Below are 14,846 nucleotides of genomic sequence, written 5' to 3'. Positions count from 1 at the left end.
GACCACCGTCCGCTGATTCGGAGTTCTTGGAGGAACGCACTGCAACCTTCCAGGGACGCATCTGTTACGATATGCGGAGAAACTGGGAGCAAGAAAGGCAAGCCTTGCAAAAGGTTCTGCGTGTGAATCCACCACTGAAGAGCTTTCACCATGGGAGGAGTCACACTGATGACATCTTCAAACGATCCTGTACACTGGATCCATTGAGTGGACAGCGCTTCCTGAAGAGGGCGCATGCGAAGACGGCAGTGCGGAACTAACAGGATGCAAGAAGACATCATCCCAAGCAGAGACTTGTAAAGGCGCACCGTGAGGGATCTTTTGGCTTGTATGCGGGCCGCTAAGGACGTCAGCTTGGTTTGACGCTCCTGCAATGGAAATGCTTTCTTCTGAGCCGTATCGAGGACAGCGCCTAGGAAAGTGAGACGCTGGGAAGGTTGAAGGATGGATTTGTCTCGATTGAGAGGGAGGCCCAAGTCGCTGAAAAGCTGAAGACAGGCGTTGGAGGACTTGGTCACGCCTGCAAAAGAAGGCGCCTTGACGAGCCAGTCGTCCAAGTATGGGAAGACTTGGTGATGTTGCTGCCGGAGGTACGCGGCCACTGGAGACAGGCATTTTGTGAAAATGCGTGGCGTTGATTTCAGGCCGAAGGGCAACACCCGAAACTGGTAGTGTCTGCCGGCCACAGCAAACCTGAGGTATTTTTTGTGATTCCTGTGGATAGGCACGTGAAAATAGGCGTCTAGAGACACCATGAAGTCGTTCGCATTTAGGAGTTGTAGCACCTCCTGAATGGACACCATGCGAAATGATTGTTTTTTGAGATACTTGTTTAGGTTTCTTAAGTCCAATATAGGTCTCCATTTTTTCTCCTTTCGGATCAAGAAAAATAGGGAATATAACCCCTTGCCTCGCTGACCAAGATGGACTCTTTCTATAGCGCCTTTCTGGGGCATTAGTGAGAGTTCCAAAAGCAGTAGATGTAAATTTTTGTGGAGCATTGGACGAGGAGGGGTCTGAGGCAGAGTTTATATGAACTCCAGAGAGTGTCCGAATTGAACTAGTTGAAGGACCCATCGATCCGTAGTGATCTTTTTCCAATTTTGCAGGAAAGACGAGATTCTTCCTCCAATCTTGCATGGTAGAGTAGAAGTGGAGATCTGTGGCAAAGAGAAGTCATTGTCTTCTGGCTGTGTCCTTCTTTCCTCCTTTACCACGAAAGGAAGACTTCGTGTAGGACAACTGCTGCTGCTGTTGTCGCTGTTGGTATTGTGGCCGATACTTCTGATTCGAGGTGTATGAGGACCGGTAACCTTGAAAATCTCCACTTGTAGAAGATTGTCTTCTCCCTATTGAGCCACGAAAAGGAGGACTCTTAAACTGGAGGGTACCCAATGCCCTCGCTGTATCAGTATCTTTTTTAATACCTTGTAGCGTCTCATCGATGTGTGCGCCAAAAAGAAGTTGGCCGTCGTAAGCACCTTAGTTTGCACTTCCGGACGGAAAGCAGTAGCTTTCAGACAACCTTGGTGTCGCAACACCGCAGCCCCAGCCAGTTGGCAAAAATCAGTCGATGCGATATCCATCGCAAAATCGATGATGTCTGAGGCTGAGCGTCCACCCTCCAAGAGAATCTTCCTATCCTCCTCTTTTTCCGGTAAGGATCCCAAATATGGGGCAATATCAGCCCACATTTGACGGTTATAGCGCCCTAACAGTGCCAAAGATTTGGAAGCGCGCACTGTTAACGCGGACATAGAAGAGAAATGCTTCCCAACATTATCCAGTCTTCTTCCTTCCTTAGAGCAGTCAGTGCAGCAGAGGGATTTTTCGATTTACGCTGCGCTGCTTGTGTAATGACCGAGTTCGGTTTGGGATGGCCAGTAAGGCAAGCTGGAGCCGTGTCTGTAGCCCTATATTTCTTGTCCAGCCTAGGCAGCACTGGGGGCAAGGAAGATGGGTTTTGCATGACCTTAACCCACTGATCCCAAATGTTGTCGATCATAGGGATGGACCGGACAGCCTTCTTGAATAATTCCTTAAAATCATAAAGGAAGCAGTCTTGTTGATGAGTTTTCATAGGAATTTTGAAACGCAAAGCCGCCCTATCAAGAATATTATGGAAACCCCTGATATCCTCAGGGGGAGAATCAGCTTGTGTAGGCACAGGTAATGCCGGACAGGGAATGACATAATCGTCCCATTCATCATGTGTCGATTGTGAGTCTTGAAGTTCCCCTTCTTCATGTTGTTGCTCCTCCTCTTCATCATCTGAGGATGGTGGAGGTTGTGAGGGAGCAGGGTCAGGCTGAAGTATTAGAGGCGAAGGCCGAGGCCTAAGTGGAGGAGAAACCACTGGAGGTGGTGGAGGCGCAGGCGAAGATGGGAACCTCTGTTTATAATCCGCAATCAAAAACTGAAGATCAGTGACTATAGACGCAGGTAGACAAACCATAGGCTGAGGCGGAGGCTGGAATTCCTCCTGGTAATCTATCTGTTCCTGTTCCTCATAATCCGAGCTCTCGTGGTATTTTACATTCAGTTCGGAAGGGCTAGTAGCCGTCCGGAACATAGAGCCATCATCTGAGTCATCCTCGTCCAGCAGATGCACAGGTGGGAAAACCTAGACTCTGCTCGGAGAGGTTAAAGCCGGTGTCAGCGTGCGTTTGGTAATTTTTAAGTGAACATACGCACTTTTTAAGGTAGGTTCCATAGTCGTTGTCGAACCCGTCTATAGGGTGGTCGTAGACGGCGGGATGTCAACGACTGATCCAGATGGCATAGTCGACGATGACGTCGTCGACGGTTGCGACGTCGACTTAGTTGTCGATGGCTTCGTCGGCGTCGAAGACGATGGCTTTGTCGACGGTGATGGCTTTGACGTCGATGGAGCTTTCGATGATGACGCAGTCTTCGTCGACATGGAAGTGCTCGTCGGCGGCAACTTAACAGACGTCTACTTTATTTTAATTATTGATGAAATGGACCTAGCCGTCGACGACGAGGAAGTTGTAGACGTCGACATGGACATTGAAGAAGGCGCCACAGAAGTGGAGATGGTAGCCGTCGACGCCGTCACAGGCAAAGCTGACGTAGTTGTGAAAGGTTTCTTGAAGGTGGAAGCAGAGTCCCAAGAACCTTCACAGGAAAGACCTTAGAATGAACCTCTGAAGACTTTTTATGCATCTTCTTTTGAGGTGGCTCCGAAGATGGTCCTGGGGATGTCACTCTAGATCTTTTAGGAGAGAAATGTGAAATCCTGAAGGAACATTCAGTCTCACCAGAAGAGATTGCCTGGTCTTTGTCTTTCAGTCTCTGTTGCCATATCAAAAGGCGTCCCTCTCTGTCCTTGAGGGTCTTTGTTGAAAAGGTACGGCAGACCTTGCAATCCTTTGAAGTGGTCTGGGTAGAAGCAATAGAAAGAATCCTTGTGCTGGTCGTCCACATGAAGTCTATTTTTGCCACATGAGGCACAGGACCTAAAAAGTCCTTTTTTAGGAGTATCAGCCATAGCAAAATGAAAACCCCACACAAATGAAGAATTTCTGAAGAGAAAAGTACTGGAAATCCAGAAAACTAAAGAAAGCGGAGCAGAGCTCAGTGGAGACTCCCTTAGCACGACGTGCGGTACAAAATCTTAGGGACTAGAGCTCATTCCAGGAAGGTTACAGAGGGTGGTGATAGCTGATTGCCTCTTGGCCAAAGTTTGGTCCTTTTCACAAAAGGACATGGATATGTTACCAATGAGAGGCCTTTGGCCCATTAGTATGTATATATGTCTATGTGACATTACTTTATTTATGTGCCCTGGACTCCCATCCCGACGACGGGGAATGATTCAGGCATGTAAATCTATGAAAGATACCCCTAATACTGGATAACTTAAAAGAAGCTTCAACCAGAGTGTCAGAAACCTACGCTGTGGGTGATCTGGAAATAAAAATGAGCATTGTTGCAAATGATATATTGATCTACATATTAACATGACTGTTGGATAGCTGGCCTTCTCAAAAACCAGGGGTGTTAAAAAAAGCTTCTTTAAGTCAAAGGGAATCTACTGACAGACCGAACCAATCAAACTGAGTCCTAATCAGGAAAAGGAATAATTAAAGAGGAGAACAATTTACGGCTGCCCCCTGTTGCTGTACCGATTTGCCCAGACAAGCAAGCCCTTCCCCACCAACAGAGTTCATCACAATACAAATATCGAAGGATTTCAATGTAGAACGGACAAGCATGAATTCATTAAGCGATGCTGTTAATTACCCTGCCAGCAATTACGAGGGCAGAGTATTTAAATTATTACCGAGCAGGTAAGTGCAGAAATCCCTGCAGAGTAAACAATTCTGACTGAGGTTTCCAGAAAACAAATGGCTCTTTTCTACAACTTCAGTGGTGGAGCACTGGCTGTTTTTCATCAGAAGCTGCACCCTGCTCCACTGTGGCAGACTGGACATTCCTCTCAATGAAACAAAGCATTTGTACCTACCGCCCTACCCATATGTTGGCATGGCTGTTGAGGTCCAGCGGACATTATGTCTATATGGCGCAGATGTCCTAAAACACTATGACAAGAGGCGTTTCATACCATCAAGGGAATCTGCCTCTATCCAGGTCAGACTTCTCTGGGAATCATCATTGTGTGAATACAAACACCAGAGCTGGAAGTAGGACTATAATAACAGGAACCAGTCACGGCATTCCACAGCAGACACTACGCAAATAACTACAGCAGCAGGAAGTAAATCAAGACACGTTAGCCATGGAAAAGAATGCATTTACACTAGAAACTAGTAACAATGTTCTGTGAAGTTACCAAACTATTTGCCTAATTTTCACATTTTGGCTTGCAAAGCTTTAGCTCACATTTGCTGTGTTTTTATGAATCAAGGCAGTGGAGAACACACGTTCCTGCTAAGCATATTCTGCAGAACCATTTTTAGCATTTTACAAGGATTTCTCATAAATAATTACAAAAGTCATTTTTCTGCAGATTTTGTGAGGTCCAAATCTCAAACTGCTCAGAGTTTCCAAAGTCCAGAGTGTTTTCAAATGGCACCTTCCAAATAAACTGGTTAACAGTACCTGTTTGTTAGTGCTCAGAAACCGTAACCATTGCAGTATTAAATGTTGTTTTTAGCAATTCATTAGTATTAAAAGTAGTACATTGGGTAAAAAGTATCATTTTAGACATGATGTCTCCAGCTTCAGTCCAGTACCTATATGAATCAATAAACATCTGTTAGAGAATGTTAAGATTTTCTGACTAGGATCAGAAGGAGATCCAAATCAATAATTAAAATATATTACAGAGCATGGATCTACCACAAAGGTAAATTGTGATGCGATGTACCCATGTAAAGTGTCAATAAGAGCATCTCTCCACTGCAACTCTGAAGGTCTGCACCAATGGCACGCACATCTACTCACCCTATATTCAGGTTCTTAGGGCTGGTGATATCCTTGGCACCGCGACTCAGCTCATTGAGGACGATCAAAGGGTAGATAATATTCTTTTCCATAAAGAGGAGCCAAATATGAGCCTTTTCAAACCACATCACGTGTGCGGCATCTAACAAAAAGCAAAGACATCCCTGTAAACTTTGTTTACATTTTATTTCAGTAACAATACCTAGCAACAGACAATTATGTTGTGTATGTTGTGTATACAAATTGCCCTAACGTATTACAACTACGAAAGTGGAATTCATATGTTGTCAGGAGAAGATGAGTTCTTTCAAACAGAAGACATTAGCTGAAGCCAGTATGAAAGTTTGAACCCACTGAAATCACAAAAATCTAAAAGGAGGATTACATTTTCAAATTCATAACACATATACATAATTTCTCCTTAAAAAACCTCCAGTTTTACAAATTGTATTAAAACACAGCAATACATTTACTTAAGCAGATTTTGCACTTTTAGCAAAAAGTGATAATCCAGGCTGAATCATTGAAAACATGTCAACGTAACAGCCACAGAGTTGGTTAAAATATGGATGCAGCATAGGACGGCTGCATGCAGTATGCAATCTGATTATTTCCATTTTTGCCAAAACCTCAGACCCTAGTTAGTCTTTAGCTTCATCTTGAACTAAGGTCTCTTGCAAGGCCTTTTTAAAAATGTTTTAAAGATGTTGCCTACCGCTCTTTAAATTAACACTCGACCTTCCTCAATGTGTTCAACATGACCTAATTTGCAGAGGATCAAATGTCACTTCCAAATCTAACGACTTGTAGACCATATTGCCTCTGTACAGCACTACATTTAGAAATATAATAAATGTGCTATGTAGACTCCACGTGTTTTCCAACTAATGCACATGCGGACATAAGCAAATCCATGTAACAGTTTCAAGGATCATGGGTAACGTGTTGAGAGGAACTTTTCTTGTGCACGTTACCTTTATTTTAAATCTGCACTACTTAAGTGATCTGTTTTGGCAAAAAAATGTTTGACTGCCCTTCCATTACTGGATATTAAAAAATGCAGGCACTTTATATGACTTACTTCGGACTTCAAATTGATAATACTCCTTTGTTTTCAACAGTGGGTGGGAAAAGCAGTGCCAGGGAAGCTGTTTCCGTACTTGAGGCAGAACATAATGGGTTAAAAAGCCGACTGTGCCCACAAATGTGTACAGTACGTAACTCAAGACAGGCTGCGGAAAAAGCACAAATTTGGGGTTTATAATAAAATATCATGTACGATGTATAATGAAATCAATACATCTTACCCGCACGTACTCAATTTTGTGAATATAGAAAAACTGTTAAATTGGCACAAGGTTTTGACATGGGAAATGAATATTTCGGCATAAAGTTACCAGTACTTAACAGTAGGATGAACACATTGTAATAGGGCAAGCATTAAAAAAAGTAGGAATGACAATTTATTTTAGCATGACAATTTAAATAGCAGGCTCCGAGGTTCTGGAGAACGGGGTGAAGACTTGATAAGAGAGGAACCTGTGAGATTTGCCTCTTGACAATTTAATGCAACTTGAATATTTGAAAAGATTACAGTTCACATGAAAATTAATCATTCTTTCAAGGGCTACTACTTCATATCTGTTTTCATATAAATACCATAGACCCGAAATTTTACACATGGCGCAGCTAGCCCCAGATGGAGAGGGGTCTAGAAAAAGAAGCACATTCAAGATTTGCACTAGGGTAGATCAAAAACCAGATTCAAAGTTGATCACCTTTACATTACTTGCACAGCATGTGACGCGGATTGATATATAAATAGCTGAAACTGCAGCGGTTCGTATGCCTATTAAGGACATTTTGTAAAGAGTGGAATCCTTCACCATGATGGAGAGGTCTGTTCCAGGGGTCTGCATGCTCTTTTATGACTCAAGGAAAAGCTGGCTGGATGGTCAAAAAATAGGCAAATACAAAAAGGAGAAGGTATTGCCAAATCATCACATAATACTTCTAGAACACAAGACCACCACCTAACAGCAGGCCTACAGAGCCACAACCTGAAAAGGAACTATGAAAAAAACGTTATCAGAAAAAACTCAGCAATTAGTTTGGTAAAAACAAACAAAGCCCCCGGCCCAGGTGGCTACAATGCCAACTTTAATAAAACTTTCACCCATATACTCAAACCAACTCTTTTGGCCCTTTTTCAAAACTTTGCTGACTGAGGCACTATATCCGAGACTACCAGTAAAGCCCCTTTCGTTGTAATCCTCAAAGAGGTGAAAAACCCTACACAAGTTAAACATTACAGAACAATCTCTCTAACTAACCTGGATCTATGCCAAGACACTCTGTGAGAGACTGGAACCCCTTCTGCCTCGCCTAATCCGGCACTCACAAGTGGGCTTCATAAATCACTGACTATCCAACGGTAACACCCGGCTCCTTTGCCATATTATTAAAAAAGCTAAACTGGCCCCCTATGAATCAGTGGCAGTTACCATTGATGCTGAAAAAACATTTGACAGTCTCATAGAATTATCTCAGTGAATACCTTAGGAAATTTAATCTAGGTGGTCCTTTTACCAAAATGATCATGGCCCTGTATTGTTGGCCATCTGCTAAAATCATGTCGGATTAGTTACTTACCTGTAATCCTAGTTCTCTTCCAGGGGTATCCTCATCTAAGTTATAAGCATTAGCATATTCCCGCGCATGGGAGGGAATATTCTAATGCTTATGACTATTGATGAGGATCCCCTGGAAGAGAATGGTGGCTTACTTTCCTCTACATTCAAACTAGAAAGAGGCACGAGGCAAGGTTGCCCCCTCTCTCCCTCATTATTTATCCTAACTCTTAAACCCCTACTTCACAAGACCAGATTCATCCATGGCATTGCCTTTAATAATCTCAAAGTGAAAGTTGTGGCATAACATAGACAAATCCGTATTTCTTGCACTGAATAATAACATAACAGCTGTATTTGATGCCCCCACTCGACAGATGGTGATTCAAGCTAGCGTATTATCGAGGCTCGATTACGCGAGCTCACTGTTTTTGGGCGCCAACCAGGCGGAAGTCCTGCGACTCCAACGGGTGCAGAATGCGGCAGCCAGGGCCCTGGTGGGCTTGCCGCGTTTCTGCTCAGCCCGCAGTACAATCTTCAAATTGCATTGGCTACCAGTAATTAGACGCATAGAGTTTAAGACCCTTTGTTTTGCATTTAAAATTCTGAAAACTGACACTCCCGCCATCCTCCAGCACCTCCTGACCTCGTACACCCCTTTGCGCAGCCTTCGCTCTGCCGGCCAAAATCTGGCACTTGTTCCTCGCTTTCAGAAATGCAGACTAGGTGGCCGATCGTTTACGGTGCTGGCCTCCAAATTGTGGAACGCACTCCCTGTCCACATTCGCTCTTTAGAAGACCTCTTTGCCTTCAGGAAAGCTGTTAAAACTTATTTTTTCCCTCCGTCTTATTAACTACCCCCTATTTTCTCTGTGTTGTTAGTTATGTTACCTTTTCAGATATAGCTCCGGGACGCCCCTTTGCTGGGGCAGCTGTGCGCTCAAAAATTCAATTAACATAACATAAAGCGCACGTTCACCCCAGCATCCACTGAGACACCAGACCCGGCTTGGTCAAAATTAAATATTTGGACTTGGAGTTCAACTCAGACTTACTGGAATCCCTGAAACATAATGAGACCCAAGCTCTAAGAATGGAAGAAACCTTACTCAAGGGATGGAACCCTACATTTTAACTTGGTGGGGCAGAGTAGAGTCCATCAAAATGATGATCACACCCATAATCAATTACCTTTCAATTATGCTACCATAAACTCAAAGGGATTAAAAAAAAATATTGACAAACTAATAAACAAAATTCCTTTGCCAAATCAAAAGACAGAGAATCTCGCAAAAATAATTACGCCTCCCAGTTCATCTCGGTGGTGTTAGACTTGCGGACTTCAAGAGCTATTAAACCGGCTTCCTGGCCAGACAGGGCTCAATATGGTTCACCTAAGCCACTTGGCTTTTGATAAAAAGGGAGCTTTTAGGCAAATTCCACCAGTTATCTCTCTTAACTAGCAACCTCAAACTCCTGCTCTCAGGCAAATATATTCTCTTCAACACCAAAAGGGCCCTCTTGAGAATAGATAGAACCCTAGAAACCCTGATCTCGAACTTAAATATGGCCTCACTAGGGAACAACCCTAACATCAGAATCCACAGTTCTTCTGCCATTTGGTCTCACTGGGCCTCTAGAGGTATCCACTTCCTAAAAGACCTTGGGTCTCCTAAATCTCTGCTAGCCTTCAGGAAATTGAAAAAACACTTTAACCTACAGGACATAGACCATTATGATTTTTTTGAAACTCAAGGTTGCTCTTTCGAAATTAATAATACCAAATAATGATCCTTCCCTTACCAAGACCATCTTATCCTTTAATAAAGCCTGTCACCAGGCCTCCAAGTTCTATCATCTCATACATCGAAGTCCTCCAGTACTTCCTCAAAATTCCAAACTAAGTGGAGCTCCACTGAAATGATTACATCACAATCCTGGCACCAGATATGGAGGTCAATGGTCTCATAAAGACTCCCCTACTCTTGCACAGACGAAATTCTGATTATTACATGGGACGTTCTGGATCCCTTAAAGAGATCCCAACTTGCTGGAATTGTAATGACCCCTTGGATGATCTCCCTCATCTCTTCTTCTATTGTAGCGCAGTCTGCTCTTTTTGGGACTTCGTGTTTAGCTTTATCCATTCTACCTGTAGAGTCCTTATAGAGTGGACTGACTTAACAATACTAAAACTATTTTAGCTAATAGGAAGAACACATCTGTTACCTCCTTCCGATCCTGGCTAAACTGGGTCTCTTTTCTGAGAGGGGCAGACAACATTTAACAACAACATTCTCCTTGGATTGTACGCAACACATCTGTCTGGAACTCCATTGATAATTGCTTTGCCACCTCTAAACCACCATGAAATCCTACCAGGAGACCACCTCTACATTCTTGTATACCTCCCCGTCTCGAACGTACATAAACACGAGTGTAACTATTCCTGACAACGTCGCCTTCCTAAGACCCGTAGTGAATTCTTAGATGGGATGGAGCAGATAATTTGAATTACACCCTTCATTCTCTCTGTATTTACCTCTATAATTTATTAAATGTCATACCACATCTCTTAAGGGTCTGTCGAGATATGTCCTTTGCTCTTGCTTATCTATTGTTGCCTGAATCAGATCGCTACCAACTCACCAGGTCGCTACACTACAGAAACGTATATCTCAGAATGGACTCTTGTGTTATTAGACCCCTCTTTTACTTGATTGCTCTTTCCTCCTGGTTTATTGTTTATGAAAAATGCTCTACTACTTCTGGAAAAAAAATAAAAAATAAGTACGATTATGGCCACTAGGTGGCAGAATGTGCACAGTATGAACATGTAGAACTACTTCCGGCTGCAAAACCATGGTTAAAGGTATGTAAATTGTTTATACTGCAGCATGATTCTCTTCTAGATGCACAAGCTATCTATGGATTATATAACAATGTATATATATGTAGACAACAGTTTATGTAACATGACCATGTGCCAAATGATTTAGAAACGATGTCTATTCATGTACCTGTTTAGTATGAAACAAAAGTAATATTTCGATCCATTTATGTACTCTCGATATGCTCTTTAATGTATTTCTGATTGTAAGAAGGTAACTTTAAATACCAGCCACTAGTGTGTTTTATCCTCCATTGTGGGCACGTTTTTGATGTAAGTATTAAATCCACCCATTTGACCCAAACGTTGTGTGCTTGATTGCTTTGTGCGAGTGCCAGGACACCACTGCCCCTCCATTTGAGCCTTTTTGGAAGTTAAGATGAGGTCCTTCAGAACGGACTCAATCGTCTGATGAAGCAGAGTCTTTGGAGTAGAGGTGTGGGGACCTACTTTCGGTGAGCGATACAGGTGCTATTTAACCCACGTAGACCCACAAAGACTACTCATGTACTTATTTTACACACCAGAGATGGACCTTAAGTTCTGACCTCTGTTTGCACTCTTGCTCTGGTACTGTTTTTTTCAGAGAAGAAACAACCCTTAATGTGGGGTTTTAAAATCACTACATGTTGATGGGTCTTTCTAATTAACTGTCCCTGAAACACTGTAGCACAGCAATTGTAGGAGGGGTGTGTAAAGGTGTCTCAACTTGACAGTGAGTCATTAAGAAAGCCCGTTTTGCTGCACGGAAGGGCTAGAAAGTCAGAAGAACCCATACCATATGTATCATTACATGTTCCCACACATCACAGACCGGCTGTGATGCTACTCTACATGGGAACGTGAAATGCTTTCATCCCACCATGAAGCGGTGTTGAATGAAGGACCTTCTTACTAATGTTTCCTTTGCTGCGAGTATAACACATGTAAGTAGAATGATTTATTTCTTAAAAGTAACCCACCTTATCTTTGCTTGTATTTCTTTTTGCAAATGTACCCTTGATTACTCAGTGTACCGCTTTCTTTGATATGATTTTGTCTCTAAATATAATTTGCATAGACATTGTGATGTGAGCAAAGTACCCTCAAAGGTCACAGAACATGCCTTGCAAGGGATACACACTCCCTATTTGTATGTTTTCAGAACTGTGATGTGCGGAAGATATGATTTATAATGTTATAACTCTGAAAATTGCACTACTACCATTGCTAGTGGGATTTAAGTGTTTAACATCACCAGTGTCCCCTAAACGAAAGTATACATTTCCTGCTCTTTTGACATTTTTATCACTTTGTATTTCTTTTTTTTACTACTTATTTTGAGACTACACTTGAAAGGGCTGTAGAATGCATGATTGCTGGATAAGTGCCTTCAGCCTTTTAAAGTTGTGCAACCTGCTTGAGAAGTTCACAGTTTTAAATGGCAAATGTTAGTTTCAATAGTAAACACAACTGTGTTATTCATAAAATACAGAGATATTACTGTCTCTAATATGCATTATTTCTTTGCAAAATCGCCGTGTGGCTCTTTAGTCACCTGTTTAATCTTCTGATTACATGATAGGAGTAAAAGCACCAGTGACTCTGTTCTGCATCCCATAGCGACAGAGTACCAAAAGGTAATTTGCATAAGAAGTGGTGTTGCACAAGAAACACAAGTCCTATATTTTTACTCTGCTGCTAACCTGAAATATATATTTCCTTACTCTTTAGTAAGGAAACTGAAAATAAAACATGAACAAATATATTTATAAGTGTTAATGTGACTACATATGTGGATAAACACATATGTATATCCATATACATTCAGAGGCAAACATCTGATGAAATGTACTGCAGCTTGAATTTTCAACACGTCTACTTATAAAAGGAGATCAAACCCACTCTTCCATTGGTTGTCTGTAGTTGATGTTAGCTTGTAAGTTCCACATTTACCCCGTTATTCAACATGGCCACGCACTTTAAAGACACGCCCACCACCTGAAGTTACTTATTTATTTTATTTATTTTGAAAGTTTTATATAGCGCGGACAAGATCTTCGCAGATATCAGAGCGCTTCACAGAGAGGGGTACATGAGGGAGCATAGTCAGACAGATAAATCAATAAGTCAAACAGTACAAATAGGTGGCTGCAAAGCCAATCATGTGAGTAATAAGACAACTAATACAAATAAGCAAAGGGGTCAAACATGTAGTACAGATCGGCGCAGAGTATTAACATACGTATTAACATGCCAACGCCCTATATTTAGGGCTCCCGGACTATCTGGTTCAGCGGCTGCAGGTGGTGCAGAACTCTGCGGCCCGCGCCATCTATGGCCTTCATAGGCGAGCGAGAGCATCTGGGTTGGTACAGTCGCTTCACTGGCTGCCCATCCGGAAGCGGATTATGTTTAAAACTCTGACCTTGGTGCATAAAGCACTTTTTGGCTCGGGAGCTAGGTATCTGCAGCGAAGGCTTGCCTTTTACCGCCCGGCTCGCTGACTTCGGTCGGAATCTCTGTTCACGGCCGTGGTCCCTCGTGTGAGGAAGGCTCGCACTGGGGGCCTTTCTTTCAGTCTCAGGGCCCCCCAGTTGTGGAATTCCTTACCTTTGACTTTACGCAGCACTCCCAATCTGCTCCTGTTTAGGAAGAGCCTTAAGACTTGGCTTTTTAATCTTTAGGCTATTTCTCCTTTCCGTTGTTTCTGTTTTATGCTGTTATGTTTGTTTACGCTGAGTTGCCTGCATAAAGCGCCGGGACACTCTTTCTGAGTAGCCGTGCGCTATACAAATAAAAGTATAACATAACATAACATAACAGAGTTCGAGATAATAGTTCAAGTATATTTGGCCATGAGGATAGCTTTTACTTCATTTTTAAAGAGTGTAGTGGAAGAGATAAGCCTGGTTTCGGGCGGGAGTGAGTTCCAGATCCTAGGCGCCATTTCTGAGAAGGAGCGCTTATATGTTTTTTCCTTCCGGAATCTTCGAGGTTTCAGCAGAAGATTGTTTGTGCCTCTAGTGTTTCTAGCTCCGCCAGAGATTGTCAGTTGCTGAGCGAGGTAGCCGGGTGAGTTTAGGTGTACCGCCTTGTGTGTCATGCAGGCGATTTTCAGATGTATTCTGGCTTCAAAAGGCAGCCAGTTCAGGGATTTCAAGTCAGGGGTAATATGGGAGTGCTTTTTTGACCCAGTGATGAGTCTCGCTGCAGCGTTAAGAGAAGCTCTTAGGGGTGCGGTTGTAGTTAGGGGGAGTCCGCAGAGGGTGATGCTGCCGTATTCAATTCGAGGGATGACTAGTGCTTGTACTGCGGTTTGGAAGTCTTTGGCTGGGAGGAAGGTTTTAAGTTTCCTCAGAGTATTGATCTGGAAGTTCGCTCCCTTTGTTGCCTTGCTGATATGTTGCTGCATGTTGAGATTGGTGTCGAGTGTTATGCCTAAAGATTTTGCTGAGTCCACGATGGTGGGTTGGACATTGAGTGCGGTTAGGTGTTTAAGCCAAATTTGAGTGGTGGAGATCTTCGCTGGAGGTGAGATCAGAAGGAACTCTGTTTTCAGGGCATTGAGTTTGAGATGATTATCGGCAAGCCAGGATTGGGTGCATCTGATCGTTGAGTTCAGGAGCAAGATGTCTTTGGGGGACTGTAATTTGAGATAAAGTTGGGTGTCATCGGCGTACATGTAAAAGTGTACATTGGATGCTTGTAGCAAGGTGGTGAGAGGTTCCATGACTAGGTTGAACAGAGTTGGGGATAGAGAGGATCCTTGGGGGACGCCTAGCGTTACAGGTATTGGCAAGGACATCAGGTTGTTGCTCTTGAATTTCTGCGACCAGTTGTGAAGAAAGGAAGTGAACCACTTGAGAACAGTTCCAGATAAACCCATTCTTGTGTTTAGTAGTTCTAGTAAATTC

The 14,846-nt window shown here is 42.9% G+C and overlaps 1 protein-coding gene across 3 annotated transcripts in view; it reads right to left on the bottom strand.

Annotated features, from left to right (window-relative positions):
• Positions 1-14,846, bottom strand: part of PCNX1 (pecanex 1) — a 580,339-nt gene that overhangs the window by 238,665 nt on the left and 326,828 nt on the right. For all 3 annotated transcript variants that reach the window (XM_086937052.1, XM_086937051.1, XM_086937053.1), the window contains exons 20-21: positions 6,512-6,662; positions 5,431-5,572 (exon numbers count right to left, since the gene is read on the bottom strand). In XM_086937052.1, the coding sequence (XP_086793178.1) occupies positions 5,431-5,572; positions 6,512-6,662 (293 nt within the window). The remainder of the gene's footprint in view (positions 1-5,430; positions 5,573-6,511; positions 6,663-14,846) is intronic.

The sequence above is a fragment of the Lissotriton vulgaris genome, chromosome 9 (assembly GCF_964263255.1).
Source record: "Lissotriton vulgaris chromosome 9, aLisVul1.2, whole genome shotgun sequence".
Taxonomy (NCBI): domain Eukaryota; kingdom Metazoa; phylum Chordata; class Amphibia; order Caudata; family Salamandridae; genus Lissotriton; species Lissotriton vulgaris.
This window is presented reverse-complemented; position numbering and strand designations above follow the sequence as displayed.